Source organism: Erigeron canadensis, chromosome 1 (assembly GCF_010389155.1).
Source record: "Erigeron canadensis isolate Cc75 chromosome 1, C_canadensis_v1, whole genome shotgun sequence".
Lineage (NCBI taxonomy): Eukaryota > Viridiplantae > Streptophyta > Magnoliopsida > Asterales > Asteraceae > Erigeron > Erigeron canadensis.
In genome coordinates this window covers 27,146,347-27,166,050 of record NC_057761.1, presented here as the reverse complement: position 1 = coordinate 27,166,050, position 19,704 = coordinate 27,146,347, and the positions used below count along the sequence as shown (strand labels likewise).

The following is a 19,704-nucleotide window of genomic DNA, read 5'->3' as shown; positions in this document are numbered from 1 at the left end:
TGATTTATTAATATGTTTGTGATGTTTTTCTATGGAGATTCACAGTATTTTGATGATACCTGAAGCTATGATGCAAATTGTCATTGAAAATAAATATATATTTACATTACATCATTTGGCATACATATATATGGTGTATTATTTACAGTAAAAAGAGTTCTGGTCATTTACAATTTCAACAATTTGCACTCACAGTTTTATATTAGCTTTGGAATACTGAACTTCTCCCATGTGCTAACAAATTGTGCAAAAATCTGTGTTTTATAAGTTTCCAACATTTTATGTTACCATTGTGTGGCCTTCTTGCAACTCGAAGTATCCAAAAGGTTTGTTTCCCCAACTATTTTGCAATTTATACTGCCTCTGTATAATTGGATTGTGTGTTCTATATTTGTTATGTCAGTGTGTCACGTTAAGATGCATTCTTGTATTTAACACTAGTGTTCTCTTTGGAAGCACATTTGCTATTAGTGGTCGTAAGACCATTTTGAAATTAGGCAAGTCGATTATTGATCTCGTCTGTATATTGTAACCTTATCCTTTCATTAGTTTTATACTTATATATTGTAGTTCTAATTCAAGTGTTAGACTTAGTACAAGTGAAGGAAAATGAAATGAACAGAGGGAAGGAAATAACAAATGATGGTATCCTTAGGCAAAATGATAAGAACTGACATTTCTTGTATATACTAACCTAATTACTAGTCAAACAACATAAATGGTTTTTAAGGAACGGGACATCTAAAATAATCACGCCATTTGCCAATAAATGGTAACTCAGCTAGATTCAAGTTCAGAAGTTCACGATCTTGAAGGCTTTTAGCTATCTCCATAGTGTTACCAAGAAGTTGGGATGCAACATGAACACTTGCCTCCCTTCTCTCTATGGCAAATGTGTGGCATTTCAATGCCATGACTCGGGGTAAGTTGGTGAGACAAGCAGCTAAAATGTCAGACATCATTGATGATAACAGCATAAATAGTTCCTCTTGGCTTACTTTGTCAATGTTGGGGTTAGTAGGAGAGTAAGATTCCATGGGTGATACGATACATTGAATTGGCAGAAACATACCTGCACATGGAGTTTTCATTTGGGACATCAGTCTCCATATTTTTGACCTCGGTGATCAGGTTCTTAGCTGTATCCGTGAACCATTTAAGGATTTGTTCTACTGAATATATACTTGAGTGACAGTGTTTTGCAGGTTGTTTCCTAACCATTTATAGTACACTTCATCTTCTAGCCACAACATCGTAGACGCCTTTTGAATGTTTACATAATCATCGGTAGAATTGAGGCTTTCTTCAACAAGTGTGACATATGCAAGAACTTCACCCACACTACTCAGCAACTTATCAACCATGTCTTTTTGGATGTTTGGAAGAGAAATGGCAATAGATGTGAGAGTTACCACCGTTAAGCTCAAACAATCTAAATATTCATCGGCAAGTGGAGGTGGAACTTGATCCATGTCATACATTCCAACTCCTTCAAAACTGCTAGATCCTTCTAGAAATTTCGTTACATTCGTAGGTTGTTGCTTTTCGGCCTTTTGTATCCAATAGTTCGTAGATTTTTGAAATGGCTTCTAGATTTCTATCAGCAAGCTCCACATCATTTTGAAGTTGCAAAACATACTGCCTTAGGTCTTTGTTTTGTTGTAATTGTCTAGGCTCTTTTTCCAACAAAAAACCTAAGGCACTAAACATGGCCTTTAACCACTTCCAACAATACAAAACACAAATAACAGAAAGTATTAGGATCAATGATGCCATATTGCATGCCACCACAATTCCCATTTGAAGTTTTATACAAAAACTAAGATATAGTACTTTCAGATTATGAATGAAAATTTTGCATCTCCGACTTTTGAATAAATGTGGTATACTGCTTCGTTTCCAATCATATAGCTTTTCAGTACAGTAGCTCTCAACTTTAAAGATCTTGATATCGCTACAAATCCATTTTGTGGAAAATTTTAAGTTTAAGGACGCAAAACATCTAGAAATAGGGGCAATTGTACCGATGAGTACCCCTATAAGTTGCATTACGAGGATTACTGAAGTTGATCGACCACTTATAATCTGAATCCCAATTCCATATACCCTTAATATTGAATAGTAGCGTAGGATAAACATGTAAAGCGGTGATTATAACACATATTGCCCCAGCACCAGAGTTTGTAGCAGAGCATGCCACCATGAATTGGGGGCTGCTAGTTCCTGCCATGATCCAATGGCTATTCACATGCTGTTCCAACTTCTCAACCGTTAGTCGTCCTGGTTGTTGTACTGCTAGCCCATCCAAAGCGTTTTCATGACAAGCTTGGTATTTTGACTCTAGTATTTGTTTAGACTTCATAATTGTTAAAGCTGAACTCATATATATCATAAGCATCAAGAATAACATAACTACATCAATGGTTAGTATAATAGAACTGAAAGAAGTTAGAACACCGGTTTGTAATTGAATGCAAACATTCACGACCAGGGTGATTACCAAAACACCCAAAGCTACGATGTTTGTGAGAAGTTCCTTGTCGTCCATCGATGCCATGGAAGGCAACAAGTGGGCCATCACGGTGATCATAAATGTCATGCTTACAACTGATAAATTTTGTGTTTATACTCGTAATCACTCATATAAGAAACATATTAGACAATACACGAATAATATTGGGAAATAACTTCTTAAATATAAAGGGTTTTCTCAAAATACAAAATAAACCTAAAAGAAGAATGATTTTTCAAAGGTGTCACTCAATTGAAGTTTCAAGGCAGCAAGAGGTCTGTTGCTAAGAAGCGAGCTGGAAAGATATTAGGCAGTCTTAAGGTTCTTAACTCGTACTGGCTGAATGAGGAATGTTTTTCGTTTATATCTGTATGTGAACACTCATTTGGGGTTTTTGTTTATGGAGAAGTTCTATATTTTGCTCATTCAGTATATGCTTTTGTGTACCAAAAAGTATTCATGTTTTTTTTTCCTAGTATTGTCGATTTATTCTTAAAGGTGATAGAAGTATAGAATCCACATGTGTATTCTAACTTGACTATTCTTCGACAAAGCAAATCTCTTATCTGAGTAGCTGAATGAGATCTTTTCTCGGGATGGAATGAGTCAGGCGTTGCAGTTTTGACACGATGAATTATAAATGGCTTGATCTATCAGCTTTTGGGCAAATAAAAATTAGTTGAAAAGGAAATGTGCTAAGCCAGCAGACAGTTGTCAAATGTTATTTGATTGCGCAAAGTAATCTGGATAGATCACTGATCATTCACAATCTTGTGTTATTTTAATTTAAATGTCCAAATTTGACTTTCTGAGTCTTTCTTTTTTAATTTTGACTATAGATATTTTTGTTTGTATTTTATAAGACCTAATATAAGTTATATTAATGCAAGATACATTTAAAACTCAATATATATATATATTTTACATCAAGTATTATATAATACAAACAAAAAAATTTTACGGTCAAAGTTGCAAATTAAAGACTTCAAAAGTCAGAATAGGACATTTAAATTAGGACGGAGTAAGTATTTAATTATTATGCAAATTATCATTTGGGTAAAACCTTAAGCTTCATGGAAATAGAGTTAAGTGTCATACAGTCCCATTGCAACATCATAAAAAAACTACTCAGGTTTGACTTGAACCTGATTTGACGAATTACTTGACAGGCCAACCTTCTGTACCCAGTGAACCACCTAAATTTAGCCATCTTTAGAGTGATGGTATAGTTTTATTTGCACTGAGTGTATGTCTTGAATGTGGATTCCACTTACAAGTACTTTGAGGTTATCTTGGTGGACCCTGCACATGCTGCAATTCGCAACGATCCAATAATTAACTGGATATGTAACCCGGTGCATAAGCATAGAGAGCTGCGAGGACTCACATCTGCAGGCAAAAAGTACAGGGGACTTCATGGAAAGGGACACTTGAACGACAAGCAACGTCCATACAGAAGGGCTACCTGGAAGAGGAACAACACTTTGTCCCTTCATCGTTACTGTTGATAACTCGTGTCAACTTGCTCAATTTTGTGGTATTAACTTTCTGTTGTTTGTTAGTTGAGACTAAAAATGTGGTGTCGATCTTGATAGAAACTTGGCAGTGGTTGATGTTTGAGATATCTCAGTTCTGCAGATGGTTCCTAAATATGTTTGTTATATATGTCCAAAGAGAACCACAATATTTTTTGATGGTATGTGAATGCATGATGCAAATTGTCTTTAAAAAGAGTAATTATTTTTACAGTTTACATTGCAATTGCATCATTCGGCATACAAATATATATGAGATGCATAGTTTACAGTTAAAAGACTCTGTGATCATCTGTAATTTTAACAATTTGCACTTGCAAAGTTTAATGTTAGCAATGAAATCTATGAAGCCTCTCAATAAGTGGCTTGTTTGATAAAGCTTGTTGTCATGTCACCGTTAAACTGCAGTCATGTAACTCTAATGTTCTCTTTCTGAAAGAACAATAGATTTTCAGATTAAGCTGAGGTGATTTCTAAACTTGTCTGTCTTTTGTAACCTTGTCATTTCGTTAACTTGATTTTACAGTTGTTATTAAAGTGTTAATTCAGGTGCCGACTGTCAAAAGAAAATGAATTTTACGCAGGAAAGCAAATAACAAATGATGGTATTCTTCAGCAAAATGAAAAGTAATGCTAACTGTCTTGTATAAACTTATATATTACTAGTACAAACAACAGAAATCGTTTTTAAGGAATGGAACATTTAAAATAATTATGCCACTTGTTAATAAATGGCAATTCGGCTTGATTCAAGTTTGGAAGTTCACGATCTTGAAGGCTATTGATTATCTCCATAGTTCGACCAAGAAGTTGGGCTGTAGCAAGAACACTCGCCTCCCTTTTCTCTATAGCATTTGTGTGGCATTTCAACTCTATGACTTTGGGTAAGTTGGTAAGACAAGCGGCTAATATGTCAGAGATCATTGATGATAATCGAGTAAATAATTGCTCATGGGTTACCACGTCAATGTAGGCATAGTAGGAAATTAAGGTTTCTTGAGTGACACGATACATTGAATTGGCAGAAACAGACCTGTAAAAGGAGTTTTCATTCGAGACATCCGTATTTTCCGCCTCGGTGATCAGGTTTTTAGCTGTATCAATGAACCATCGAAGGATTTGTTCTACCGAATTTACTTGAGTAATAGTGTTTTGCAGCTTGTTTCCTAACCATGTATGGTGCACTTCAACTTCTAGCCACAACATTTTAGACACCTTTTGAATGTTTACGTAATCATGAGTAGAATTGAGGTTTTCTTCAACAAGTTTGACATATCTAAGACCTTCACTCACACCGCTCAACAGCTTTTCAACCATGTCTTTTTGGACGTTAGGAAGAGAAATGGCAATGGTTGCCAGAGTTACTAGCGGTAAGCTCCAACAATCTGAAAATTCATCCGCAAGTGAAGGTGGAACTTGATGCATGTCATACACTCCAACTCCTTCAAAACCGCTAGATCTCTCTAGAAGCTTCATTAGATCCGTAGGTTGTTACGTTTGGGCCTTTTGGATCAATTGGTTCACAGAATTTGAAATGGTTTTCAATGTTCCGTCAGCAAGCTCCACATCATCTTGCAGTTGCAAAACATACTGCCATAGATCTTCGCTTTGTTGTAATTCTTGAGGCTCTCTTTCCCACACAAAACCTAAGGTACTAATCAAGCCCTTTAACAAATTCCAACGATACACAACACCACTTACAAAAAGAATTGGTATCAATGATGTCATCTTGCATGCTACCACAATTACCATCTGAAGTCCTACACAAAAACTAAGAATAATTACTTTGAGGGTGTGAATGACAATTTTGCATCTCCGACTTTTGATAGGAAGGGGTATATTGCTCCGTTTCCATTCGTATAGCTTCTGTGTACAATAGCTCTCTACTTTAAAGACCTTGATATGGCTACAAATCCATTTTCTAGAAATTAAGGTTAGTAATGCATAACATCTCCAAAAGGGGGCAAGTAATCCTATAAGTAGCCCTATATATTGTATCATGAGGATTACTAAAGTTGACCACTTATAATCTGAGTTACAGCCCGGCACCGAATACAATATTGACAAAGGCATCAAATTTAAAAATGAAGTTATACAACATATTACTCCAGCAGCAGAGCTTGTAGCAGAGCGTGCTACCATGAATTGGGGGCTGCCAGATACTGCCATAACCCAATGCTTGTTCAAATATTGCGTTAGCTTCTCCGTCATTTGAAGTCTTGGTTGTTGCACAGCTAGCTCATTCAAAGTTTTATCATGACAAGCTTGGTATTTAGACTCGAGTATTTGTTTAGACTTGAGAATTGTTAAAGCTGAACTCACATATATCATAAGCATCAAGAATAACATAATCACATCAATGGTTGCTATAAAGAAACTGTGAGAATTTAGAACACCAGTGCGTAACTGAATGCAAACATTCACAACCATGGTGATTACCAAAACACTCAAAGCTATGATGTTTGTGACAAGTTGCTTTCCATCCATGGATGCTAGGGAAGGCAGTAAGCTGGTCATCATGGTGATCATAAAGTATATTACTATTACTATTACTGTTACAATAAAAGTATAAATGTATTCCTTAAAATCTCTTCTAAATAATAAGTTATATATGGTGGTTTTGAATTTGGACACCAAGGAATGACCGGATGTAGTAATTTCGAGCCACTTTCCAGCAAATTGCATGGAGGGTTCAGTGTGTGAGATGATTACCCAAATGTATATATCATGTTATCAATCAGTGGACCACGCACTATTTCTAGTTCACAAATGTATATATCATGTTATCCAATTTCGACAAATAATGTGGATGTGAATTTGGCCCAATCTAACTAATTAATTAGTGTCTGATGAATTTAGTTTCAATAGGTCGTATATTATGATCGTGATTTAATTTAGTCCAAGACACTTCGAGGTAAAGCTCTCAGGACTTAACACCATTCCAAAAGGGGTCAAAATATATAACATTTGTTTTTAATTTATTTTTTAAGTTGTGGGGAGTAGATACACATAAAAAAAAAAAATTACCCTCAAATATGAAATAACTGTTAATTGCAGCCCAAAATTCTGGTTTTAGCGTCTTTCGCCGCTGACAAAGCTTTACTACAAGCTAGGGGAGTTTAGAGTGTTCGCTTAAATTAATCAGAGTCATTAAATTGAAAGGATGTGATTATTACTTGGTGTTTTTTTTTTCAAAACACACCAGACACACAACCCATCAACCCATCAAAAAGTGGTAGAATCATTCATGGTTATCTTTATTATCAAAAGTGTGACTATTCATGGACACATTTTCACCTAAAGGCATGTTTTTTCATGCATATATTCTATGTTCTTGACTCTAATTATTTTTTATTAGTACACTATATCTAGTCTAAACAAGAAGTAGTTAACATTTTTTGTCTTTAGAAAGTCGAAGGTGCTTTTCTAATTAAGTCCAACCTAAAAGCGTGCTTTCTACCTTAAGTACATAAAATAGTAATAAGACTGTCTACATCTCAAATTCTTCAATACACTATCATAGACGGTGTTGAGACCTAATTCTGTGAAAAAAGAAATGACTGTTATATACTTAATTTTTTCTTTACATTATATTTAGTCTATTATGCAGATACATATCTACATCAGAAGTCTTTATCTTATCCTAGATAAAGAATTTGTGATATCTAAGGGCGCGTTTGGTTCACATAATGTTTTTGGAAGGAATAGAATCTATCAAAGAAATTGGAATTTGAAGGAATGAAATTTGACGGAATATTTTTGATTTTTTGCAAATTCAAGTGTGTGAAGGAATGAAATTCTTTCCTCCATCCCTAAGGAATGGAGATTCCATTAAATGATGTAATGTTTACATTCCTACTGAAGGTGATTACTCATTCTTTAAACAACAAACACACTAAGAAATGGAATTCAATTCCAACTCCATCAAATTTTATGAACCAAATGCTCCCTAAGGCATTTATAAGGGGGGAGGGAATGGTCACTCTTTCCTCCAAGTTTATCAAAGTTACCTCATCACTATTCAATAAAAACCTTCCACCTTAATTTTCCTAAAACTTCACTAAACTTTATCAAATCACTGGCCTCACTTTCACCAAACTTCTTCAAATCTCCACCTCATCATTTCATTTTCATTTATTTTTTAATACCATATAATTTCAAAAACAATATAAACTAAAACATTAAACATTCATTAAAATCAATTAAATAAACATTACAATACTTAAAAAAAAACATTACAATACTTAAAAAAAATACTTTTCCCAAAAAAAACAAACAATTTCTAAAAAAATTTATAAGTCACATTTCCATCCCTACTTATTAGCGATTTCATGATGATAATGAGATCTAGCAAAGCGGGATCAGTGACGTGAGCGTGCGAGTCCGTGAAAAACTTCGAATCCCGTTGTCGAACCTTCTACTTGTTGGCGTGGAGTTGTGTATCCCAAAAATCTTTCGCCAATTGATCCTTCTCACGTTTAATCACAAAATATTAACGCTATGGCTTGGGGCAAGTTGGTGAGACAAACAGCTAATATGTTAGAGATCATTGAAGATCATTGTGTAAATAGTTCCTCTTGGCTTACTTCATCAATGTTGGCGTAATAAAGAAAGTAAGATTGATTGGGTAACACGATATATTGAATTGGCACAAACTGACGTGTAGATAGAGTTAGCATCTGGGACATCAATATCCGTATTTTCCACTTCAGTGATCAAGTTTTTAGCTGTATCTGTGAACCAGTGAAGGATCTGTACATTTGACTGATTTTACTTGACTAGGAGTTTTTTGTAGGTTGTTTCCTAACCATTTGTAGTACACTTCAACTTCTAGCCACAATCTTTTAGACGCCTTTTGAAGATTTACATAATCATCGGTAGAGTTGAGTCTTTCTTCAACAAGTGTGACATATGCAAGACCTTCACTCACACTACTTAGAAACTTATCAACTATGTCTTTTTGGATGTTAGGAAGAGAAATGGCAAGGGTAGTCAGAGTTATCACCGTTAAGCTCCAGCAATCTGTATATTCATTTGCATGTGAAGGTGGAACTTGATGCATTTCATACATTCGAACTCCTTCAAAACCACTAGATCCCTCTAGAAGCTTCATTAGATCCGTAAGATGTTGCTTTTCGGCCTTTTGGATCAAGTGGTTCAAAGATTTCGACATTGCTTTCAATGTTCTATCAGCAAGCTTCACATCATCTTGAAGTTGCAAAACATACTGGCTTTGGTCTTTGTTTTGTTCAAGTTGTTTAGGATTTTCTATTGATACCGATGAACTAAGCATGGCTTTCAAAAAATTCCAGCAATTGAAGCAATACAAGATGCACATTACAACAAAAACTGGAATGATCGTTGCCATCTTGCATGCTACCACAACTGTCTTTTGAAATCCTATACAAAGGTCGAGTGTTAGGACCTTCAGATTCTGCATAATAAACTTGCATCTGCGATTACTGACTTTGAATGGTATAGTTCTATGTTTCCAATCACGTAACTTCTCAGTACAATATCTCTCTACTTTGAAGACCTTGATATGGTTCCATATCCATTTTATAGACACCTCAAAACTTAAAGATGCAAAACATCTAGAAAGAGGGGCAATTGTACCCAATAATACACCGATAAATTGAGTTAGGAGAATTAACAAAACTGACCAATTATAATTCGACCCATAATACATCGTATACGGTCTAGTGAAAAGCTGCATAATTATAATATGTATGGCAGTGCTTGAAACACATATTACCCCAGCAGCAGAGGTTGTTGCTGAGAGCACACTGTGATGAATTGTTTCAACTAGTCCTTCAAGAAAACTTAAGTTGTTTTATGTTATAGTATAACTTAGGACCTTAGGTAAAACCGGAAGTCCCTCTGACCAGTTGGACTGACATTCATTGGCAATATTTGTATTATTATCAGAAAACTACTATGACAAAGAGATTACGTACGTCGAAACGTGCATATAGAAGAAAGTAAGCCTTGATACATTTTCTGGGGCAATTATATCTTTTTGGTTTAATAGTGCAAGTTTTCTTCCTCTCTGTTTCTTTTCCATAATTAATTTAGTTGTTGATGTTGTACGTTTAACAATGCTCATATGATACTTTTGTTATTCTACGAAAAACCAAATGTATCTAAATGATAAAAGGAGCCATAATAGAGTTAACATGTAGAGTTGGATCAATAATGCGGAACGTGAACTCAAAGATCAACAATGAAATCGGTCATAGGATGTATAAAAATTGACATGAACCACACATTAATATGAAATTTGCATTACATTATTCTGATATCATTATTTGGGTTTGTATTGGACTTTATGTAGCATGTTTTCCTTAACACCAGCTCGAGCCAAGCATGCGCATCGATGTCCTATAAAACAGATGGCCTTATCTGGACACTTGTAATTGTTAGTATATGATCACGTAAAATTAACGTATATCCGGAGATTATTTAAGCCTACGGGGTCACACGAAATGACACGGTAACTCTATATTATTATTAATATATTAAAGTAATATATTAATTAGATTGATCACGAAATGATTAAATTAAATAAGTTAAAGGGTTAATTGTATTTAAAATAATTATAAGGAGGTTTAATTGTGAAATAAGATAATTATGGTTGGACTCTAATTAGACAAAGGGGGGAGGGGGCGGTTTTGAAGGCTCATTAGAGGCCTTAATTTGACTTGATCACCAAGTCATTATGCCCTAATATCTCCCTATAAATAGAGGCTTAAATCTAAGGGTTTTTGCATTCATTCACACACAAAAATCTCTCCTTCTCTCTCGGCCGAAACCCCTCTCCAAAGGGTTTTGGGATTTTCGGTTCTTAGCTAGCAAAGGGTTTAAACAAAGTGTTGTTCGGTTCGTGATCAAGGTACTAGCATACGATATAAGAGATGTCTAACGTGCAATTGTAGAGAGATTTACTTCAAATCCTTTTAAAGTTTCTTCACTTTATTCAATTACATTAAGAGGTAATCCTAATCCTATTTCAAGGTTAATTATTTGATTATATGGTTTTATTTGCTTCCGTTGAGTACTCGTGTTTAAAGATATTTTGTTATATATTCCAACAGTAATTTCGACAATCATCGTCTGTTTTTCATTTGTGATCCGCACGAGATGATGGAGGGAAGAAACTCATCATACCTGCCACGACAAAAAAAAAAATATTGTATTTGAATTATTATTAACATCACATGAATAAATATAAAGCACGAATGACTTATTACTAGAGACGATAATGAAAAACATAAAGAAAGCGACTCGTTGGAAAACTCTAGCCATTCTTCTTCTTCTTGTTGCTAGTAAACTGTATTTGTTTTACTAGCTAAACATAAAATGCTCGTTTATATAGAGGAGAAAATTATAGGTGAATAGTAATTGTTGGCATTATATCTTTTGATATGCAATCTTTTAATTTGAGTAAATAAATGTTGGCATAATTGTTGGTGTTACTACCAAGTAACAAATTCTTTGGCTTTAATATTTTTGATTTTTTGGGAGTAAAAAGAGTAAATTTGAAACGTAATATATTCAATATTAGTTGTTGACAGGTATATGATTCACCAAATTATGATCGTGACAATATTTCAAAAACTTGTATTTTCTAGTGGATTGAGAATCAAAAGCAATATCCATATCTATACAACTTTATAAAACAAACTACCCCTTCTCCTTTAAGTAATTAAAATTTTGAGATCACTATATTACTCATAATTTAAACATCTTCACTTATTTGGGAGGGGACCCACCGACACAATAGTGATGTAGAGGCCTAAAGGCTTGTCCACTTTATTTGCTCTGGAAATAACTATAGTTTTGTCACTAGAATTCCAGAAAGATGTAGTGGCAGGACCGGGCACCAGCTCCAAGTGCAGTGGTTCTCCACATTTTTATGGGTGGAACAAGACAGAGTCCAAAGAAAAAAGTGTTTGATATGTTCCTGGAAACTTACTTTACATTTTCGTTGTCATGCTATCATCAATATGTTTCTGATTCCGATTTATTAATACACCAAAACAATCAAAGTATCAAACCATTGAGTTTGAATACAACAATATAAACTTCCAATGAAAAGCTATACTGACATGCCTTATATAAACTTACTCCCCACATATATGTTTTTTACGGAATGCGGTTAAAATAATAACGCCACTTGTTAATAAATGGCAACTCAGCTGGATTCAAGTTTGGAAGTCCACGATCTTGAAGGCTATTGATTATCTCCATAGTCTGACCAAGAAGATGGGCTGCAGCTTGAACACTCGCCTCTCTTTTCTCTATGGCTTTTGTGTGGCATTTTAATGTTATGACTTGGGGTAAGTTGGTGAGACAAGCAGCTAATATGTCTGAGATCATTGATGATAATTGCATAAATAGGTCGTGTTCTGTTACCTCATTAATGTCAATGTCATTGTTGTCGTGGTAAGAACGTAAGATTGCTTGAGTAATACAATACATTGAATTGGCAGAAACAGTACGACAGATCAAGTTATCATTTGCGACTTCAATATTTGTATTTTCCACCTCGGTGATCAGGTTTTTAGCTATATCCGTGAACCATTGAAGTATTTGCTCCATTGAATGTACTTGAGTAGCAACTTTTTGCAGGTTGTTTCCTAACCATGTGTAATACACTTCAACTTCTAGCCACAACATTTCAGACGCCTTTTGAAGGTTTACATAGTTATCGGTAGAATTGAGGCCTTCTTCAACATGTTTGACATATTTAAGACCTTCACTCACACCGCTCAGCAGCTTATGAACTATGTTTTTTTGGATGTTAGGAAGAGAAATGGCAATGGTTGTCAGATTTACCACTGTTAAGCTCCAAGAGTCTGAATATTCATCTAGAAGTAAAGGTGGAACTTGATGCATGTCATACATTCCAACTCCTTCATAACCACTAGATCCCTCTAGAAGCTTCATTAAATTGACAGGTTTTTGCTTTTCGGCGTTCTGGATCAAGTGGTTTACAGAATTTAGCATGGCTTTCAAGGTTCTATCAGCAAGCTCCACATCATCTTGAAGTTGCAATACATATTGCCTTAGATCTTTTTTCTGTTGTAACTGTTCGGGCTCTTTTTCTGACACAAAAGCTAAGGCGCTAAACATGGCCTTTAGCCGCCCCCAGCAGTACAAAACACAAAACAAAAATCTTAAGGCAATAAACATGGCTTTTAAGCACTTCCAACAGTACATAACACAAATAACTAGAAGTATTGGGATCAATGACACCAACTTGCATGCTATAACGATTGCCATCTGAAGTCCTATACAAAAAGTAAGAATTAGTGCTTTTAGATTGTGAATGACAATTTTGCATCTCCGGGTTTTGAATGATAGTGGTATACTGCTCCGTTTCCAATCGTATAGTTTCTGTGTATAATGGCACTCTACTTTAAAGACCATGATATGGCTATAAATCCATTTGAGGGAAAACTTCAAATTTAAGGATGCAAAACATCTAGAAATGGGGGCAATTGTACCCACAAGTACCCCTGTATATTGCATTATGAAGATTAACGAAGTTGAGCGCTTATAATCTGACTCACAGTCGTCCCATATATCTGAATTGTTGAACATCTCACTAGGAAAATGGAAAACAGTCATTATAACACATATTGCCCCGGCAGCAGAGCTTGTAGCAAAGCATGCTACCATGAATTGGGGGTTGCCTGTTCCTGCCATGATCCAATGGTTGTTCACATATTGTCTTAGCTTCTCAATTAGTCGTCCGGATTGTTGCACTTCTAGCTCATTCAAAGCTTTTTCATGACTAGCCTGGTATTGTGACTCTAGTATTTGTTTAGACTTTGAAATTGTTAAAGCAGAAGTCACATACATCATAAGCATCAAGAATAACATAATCACATCAAAGATTACTAAAAAAGGAAGGTAATAAACGTCTAGAACACCAGTTTGTAATTGAATGCAAACATTCACAATCATGGTGATTACCAAAATACCCAAAGATATGATGTTTGTGAGAAGTTCCTTGCCGTCCATGGATGCTAAGGAAGGTAATAAGTTGGCCATCATGGTGCACATAAATGCCAAGCTTCCAAACTTTGACATCTGGTCTGTAATACCTGGCATTGGATTATTTAGATCCATGGGTAGCTTCACTGCAATAGCTATCACAGTGAGAGAAGCGGCATTCAGAGTAAAGTATTTACATGGAAACCATAGCTTTTTGTTTTTGAAACCATGTAATAGATCAGCTAGCATTGGTAAGATGCAGAAAACAGAAGCTATTGCAATATATATCCCTATCCAAATCATAGGTTTACCAAACCTGCTTTGTTCATCTCTTTTTTCTATCAAGGAGTAAAAGAAATGATAAGTATCTCCTGTAATGTTTTGTTGGATATTATACAGGTCATGCAGAACTCGGTAATAGTGATCTGGCGAGTAGGACTCCATAAGGGACATAGATTACCTTGCAAATTTTCAGATAAACTAAAGGCAGTCAGGGTGTAGAAAAATGGTGCGAATTGAAGTGAATATATTATAGGAAACCACAGGTTTTGTTTTCAAAAAGGCTTTACAAGTATTCCTTTAAAGTTTAAATGTCTTCTTAATTAGTAATATATGGTGCTCTTAAACTAGGACAAGAATGAATGACTGAATATGTGGTAATTTCGAGCCAATTTCCAACAACTTGCATGGAGCTTTCCTCAGCGTAAGTTGAACAAGCAAATCCGATCCAATCTAGCTATCAAGTCAACCATCTCGTCTTTTTCCATCAATCAAACAGTGGACCACGCACCATTTCTAGTTCACATACGTATTAATCATGTTATCCAATGTTTACAAATGTATATGTAACTCTGGCCCAACCTCAATAATATACAAGATTAAATTGTATCAATCCATAACACTAAATAATATACAAGATTAAAATGTTAGTTTTCTTTCATTTAAACTGTCTGCTAAGAGAACTCATCAAACAATCATCTGAACACCTGAAATCTGTTAGAATGAGAAGATTGTGGGGATCAGAAGAAATCATCATTTCCCGGAATTAGAAGACTTCAACTTTGGCTACAAGTAAAAGATCATCACCGAATCATAGCTTGATTTTGTTTCCATAATTAAATCGTTTTGTTTATGTATAAATAGGGATCGCATTTGTTCCTGTAAATCATAACAAATTAATCAATAAACTGTTTTTATCAAATCTATTTGTTATCAAAATCTAGAGTTTGGACTATTCAGTATTTTTTTTTTATTCAGCACTAAATAATACTCGTATACCAATAGAGCCTTTGGATCATTCAGTGGAAAGGCTTAATTGTACTGTTTTATCATACAATGTTTTTGTTAAGCTACCCTCTACGTATTTTCTTCAGTGGAAAGGCTTAACTTACACCATTACTACACATACATAAATGTTTTTTACGGAATGCAGTTAAAATAATAACGCCACTTGTTAATAGATGGTAACTCATCTGGATTCAAGTTTGGAAGTCCACGATCTTGAAGGCTATTGATTATCTCCATAGTCTGACCAAGAAGATGGGTTGCAGCATGAACACTCGCCTCTCTTTTCTCTATGGCTTTTGTGTGGCATTTTAGTGTTATGACTTGGGGTAAGTTGGTGAGACAAGCAGCTAATATGTCTGAGATCATTGATGATAATTGCATAAATAGGTCGTGTTCTGTTACCTCGTGAATGTCAATGTCATTGTTGTCGTGGTAAGAACGTAAGATTGCTTGAGTAATACAATACATTGAATTGGCAGAAACAGTACGACAGATCAAGTTATCATTTGCGACTTCAATATTTGTATTTTCCACCTCGGTGATCAGGTTTTTAGCTGTATCCGTGAACCATTGAAGTATTTGCTCCACTTAATGTACTTGAGTAGCAACCTTTTGCAGGTTGTTTCCTAACCATGTGCAGTACACTTCAACTTCTAGCCACAACATTTTAGACGCCTTATGAAGGTTTACATAATTATCAGTAGAATTGAGGCCTTCTTCAACATGTGTGACATATTTAAGACCTTCACTCACACCACTCAGCAACTTATGAACTATGTCTTTCTGGATGTTAGGAAGAGAAATGGCAATGGTTGTCAAATTTACCACTGTTAAGCTCCAACAATCTAAATATTTATCTGCAGTTAAAGGTGGAAGTTGATGCATGTCATACATTCCAACTCCTTCATAACCGCTAGATCCGTTTAGAAGCTTCATTAGATCGACAGGTTTTTGACTTTCAGCCTTTTGGATCAAGTGGTTCACAGAATTTAACATGGCTTTCATCGTTCTATCAGCAAGCTGCACATCATCTTGTAGTTGCAAAATATACCGCGTCGGATGTTCGTTTTGTTGTAATTGCTGACGCTCTTTTCCCAAAAGAAAACCTAAGGCACTAAACATGGCCATCGACCACTTCCAACAGAACAAAACACAAATTACAAAAAGTATTAGGATCAATGATGCCATCTTGCATGCTACCACAATTGCCATCTGAAGTCCTATACAAAAACTAAGAATTAGTACTTTCATATTGTGAATCACAGTTTTGTATCTCCGGCTTTTAAATGAAAGTGGTATACTGCTCTGTTTCCAATCGTATAGCTTTTGTGTACAGTAGCTCTCTACTTTAAAGACATTGATATGACTACAAATCCATTTTCTGGAAAACTTTGAGTTTAAAGATGCAAAACATCTAGAAATGGGAGCAATTGAACCCGTAAGTATCCCTAGAAATTGCATTAGGAGGATTACTGAAGTCGACCACTTATAATCAGACACACAATCCCATATAAGCTGTTGACTGTTGAATATCAATATTATAACAACAACAGATACATATAGAACAGTGCTTATAGTGCAAATTACCCCAGCAGCAGAGTTTGTAGCAGAGCACACTACCATGAATTGGGGGCTTCCAGTTTCTGCCATGATCCAATGGTTGGTCACATGTTGCTTTAGATTCTTAACCGTTAGTCGTCCTGGTTGTTGCTCTGCTAGCTCATTCAAAGCTTTTTCATGACTATATTGGTATTTTGACTCCAGTATTTGTTTAGATTTCAGAATTGTTAACGCTGAACTCGTATATATCATAAGCATCAACAATAACATAAACACATCAATGTTTGCCATTAAAGGAAAGAACTGTAAGCCTACAACACCAGTGTGTATCTGAATGCAAACATTCACAACCATGGTGATTACCAAAACACCCAAAGCTATGATGTTTGTGACAAGTTCCTTGCCATCCATGGATGCCAGTGAAGGCAATAAGTTGGCCATCATGGTGATCATAAATCCCATGCTTACAACCTTTGCAGCCCGGTCTGCAAAGCCTGACATTGGATTATTTAGATCCATGGGTAGCTTCATTGCGACAGCTATCACAGAGAGAGAAGCGGCATTCAGAGTGAAATATTTACATGGAACCATAGTTTTTTGGCTTTAAAACCATGTAATAGATCAGCCAGCATCGGTAAGATGCAGAAAAGAGTAGCTATTGCGATATATATCCCAATCCACAACATAGGTTCGCCAAACTTGTTCTGTTCATCTCTTTCTTCCATCAAGGTGTAAAAGAAATTAAAAGTATCTGCTGTAATGTTTTGTTGGATATTATACAGGTCATCCAGAACTCGGTAATAGTGATCTGGCGAGTAGGACTCCATAAGGGAAATAGATTACCTTGCAAATTTTCAGATAAACTAAAGGCAGTCGGGGTGTAGAAAAATGGTGCGAATTGAAGTGAATATATTATAGGAAACCACAGGTTTTGTTTTCAAAAAGGCTTTACAACTATTCCTTTAAATGTCTTCTTAATTATTAATATATGGTGCTATTAAACTAGGACAAGACTGAATTTGTGGTAATTTCGAGCCACTTTCCAACAACTTTCATGGAGCTTTCCTCAGTGTAAGTTGAACAAGCAAATACGATCCAATTTAGCTATCAAGTCAACCATCTCGTCTTTTTCCAATTAATCAATAAGTGGCCCCTGCACCATTTCTAGTTCACATAGTATTATTCATGTTATCCAACGTCTAAAAATGTATATGTAACTCTGGCCCAACCTCAATAATGAGTACAAGATTAAATTGGTCATAAATTGTATCAATCCAGAACACTTAATACTTTATTAAACAGTAGTTTCTATACAGCACTAACTAATATACAAGATTAAAATGTTAATTTTCTTTCTTTTAAACTGTCTGCTAAGAGAACTCATCAAACAATCATTTGAACACCTGAACTCTAGAGTTTGGATGATTCAGTACTTATTTTTATTCAGCACTAAATAACATACCTATAGAGCCTTTGGATCATTCAGTACTTTTTTTTGGAAAGGCTTAATTGTACTGTAATATCATACAGAGTTTTTGTTAAGCTACCCTCTAAGTATTTTCTCCTAGTAATATTGTAAATAATAGTCTTCAGGCCCGACGGCAATTTTCAAATATATGTATCAAAGATAAATTTTTAAAAGATTAAATAACAAAAATGGTTGAATATAAAAAAATTAAAAAAAAACTCTTTTAAAAAGAATAACAATAAAATTCAGTACACCAAATCAAAACTAAAAACAAATTGAAATAAGTAAAAAGTTTCAATGAAATAGTCCAAAATAAACTAATGGCCTATCAAACATACCAGAGTCATATTCGTTATCAGAAAAATCGACATCAAACATAGAATCATCTTCTGACTCAGCTGAATAATCTCATTCCCATGTATAGTCACAGTCTTATCATCTAGATTAAAATTTGAATCCGATTATGCTTCTGACAAATTGTCGTCCTCGTCCATGACAATTACATAACTATTATCGGTAAAAAGTAACGAGGTCAATAATATACGCTAAACGTCAATGAGTATATAATAGAAATAAATTAAAATTAAAATGTGTAATGAATTTATATGGAAAAAATCACCAAAATAATAATAAAAAAAATCAAAATGTGTAATGAATTTATCAAGTATTTATACAATTAAATCTACAAAAGATATATAAACTTATATTAAAACAAATTTCTGATAAAATTAAAATAAGGAAATCCCAATAATATTCAAAAGCCTAATATTTTGATCTTAATTGATAATAAGAGATTATGAGTATTATTTAACTATACCTCAAATAATTATGGATATATAAACATACTACTATTTCAAAGAGATATAAGGAGTATATAGGAGTACTTACTATTTCAAAGAGATATAAGGAGTATTAGGACCTTCGGATTCTGCATAATAAACTTGCATCTGCGATTACTGACTTTGAATGGTATAGTTCTATGTTTCCAATCACGTAACTTCTCAGTACAATATCTCTCTACTTTGAAGACCTTGATTTGGTTCCATATCCATTTTATAGACACCTCAAAACTTAAAGATGCAAAACATCTAGAAAGAGAGGCAATTGTACCCAATAATACACCAATAAATTGAGTTAGGAGAATTAACAAAACTGACGAGTTATAATCCGACCCATAATACATCGTATACGGTCTAGTGAAAAGCTGCATAATTATAATATGTATGGCAGTGCTTGAAACACATATTACCCCAGCAGCAGAGGTTGTTGCTGAGAGCACACTGTGATGAATTGTTTCAACTAGTCCTTCAAGAAAACTTAAGTTGGATGGGAGGGTTCTG

General features: G+C 34.8%; 5 protein-coding genes across 5 annotated transcripts; all 5 read right to left on the bottom strand.

Annotated features, from left to right (window-relative positions):
* Positions 1-4,734: 4,734 nt before the first annotated feature.
* On the bottom strand, positions 4,735-5,523 carry LOC122588626. Its single transcript, XM_043760785.1, has one exon. The coding sequence runs from the start codon at positions 5,521-5,523 to the stop codon at positions 4,735-4,737; it is 789 nt and encodes a 262-aa protein (XP_043616720.1).
* A 15-nt stretch (positions 5,524-5,538) lies between these two features.
* Positions 5,539-6,534, bottom strand: LOC122588617. Its single transcript, XM_043760773.1, has one exon. It carries the CDS (start codon positions 6,532-6,534, stop codon positions 5,539-5,541), a length of 996 nt encoding a protein of 331 aa, XP_043616708.1.
* A 2,236-nt stretch (positions 6,535-8,770) lies between these two features.
* On the bottom strand, positions 8,771-9,736 carry LOC122588608. Its single transcript, XM_043760761.1, has one exon. The coding sequence runs from the start codon at positions 9,734-9,736 to the stop codon at positions 8,771-8,773; it is 966 nt and encodes a 321-aa protein (XP_043616696.1).
* Positions 9,737-12,192: 2,456 nt separating this feature from the next.
* Positions 12,193-14,502, bottom strand: LOC122588598. The gene has a single exon (XM_043760749.1). It carries the CDS (start codon positions 14,500-14,502, stop codon positions 12,193-12,195), a length of 2,310 nt encoding a protein of 769 aa, XP_043616684.1.
* A 1,422-nt stretch (positions 14,503-15,924) lies between these two features.
* On the bottom strand, positions 15,925-17,487 carry LOC122588591. The gene has a single exon (XM_043760736.1). It carries the CDS (start codon positions 17,485-17,487, stop codon positions 15,925-15,927), a length of 1,563 nt encoding a protein of 520 aa, XP_043616671.1.
* Between the last annotated feature and the right edge of the window lie 2,217 nt (positions 17,488-19,704).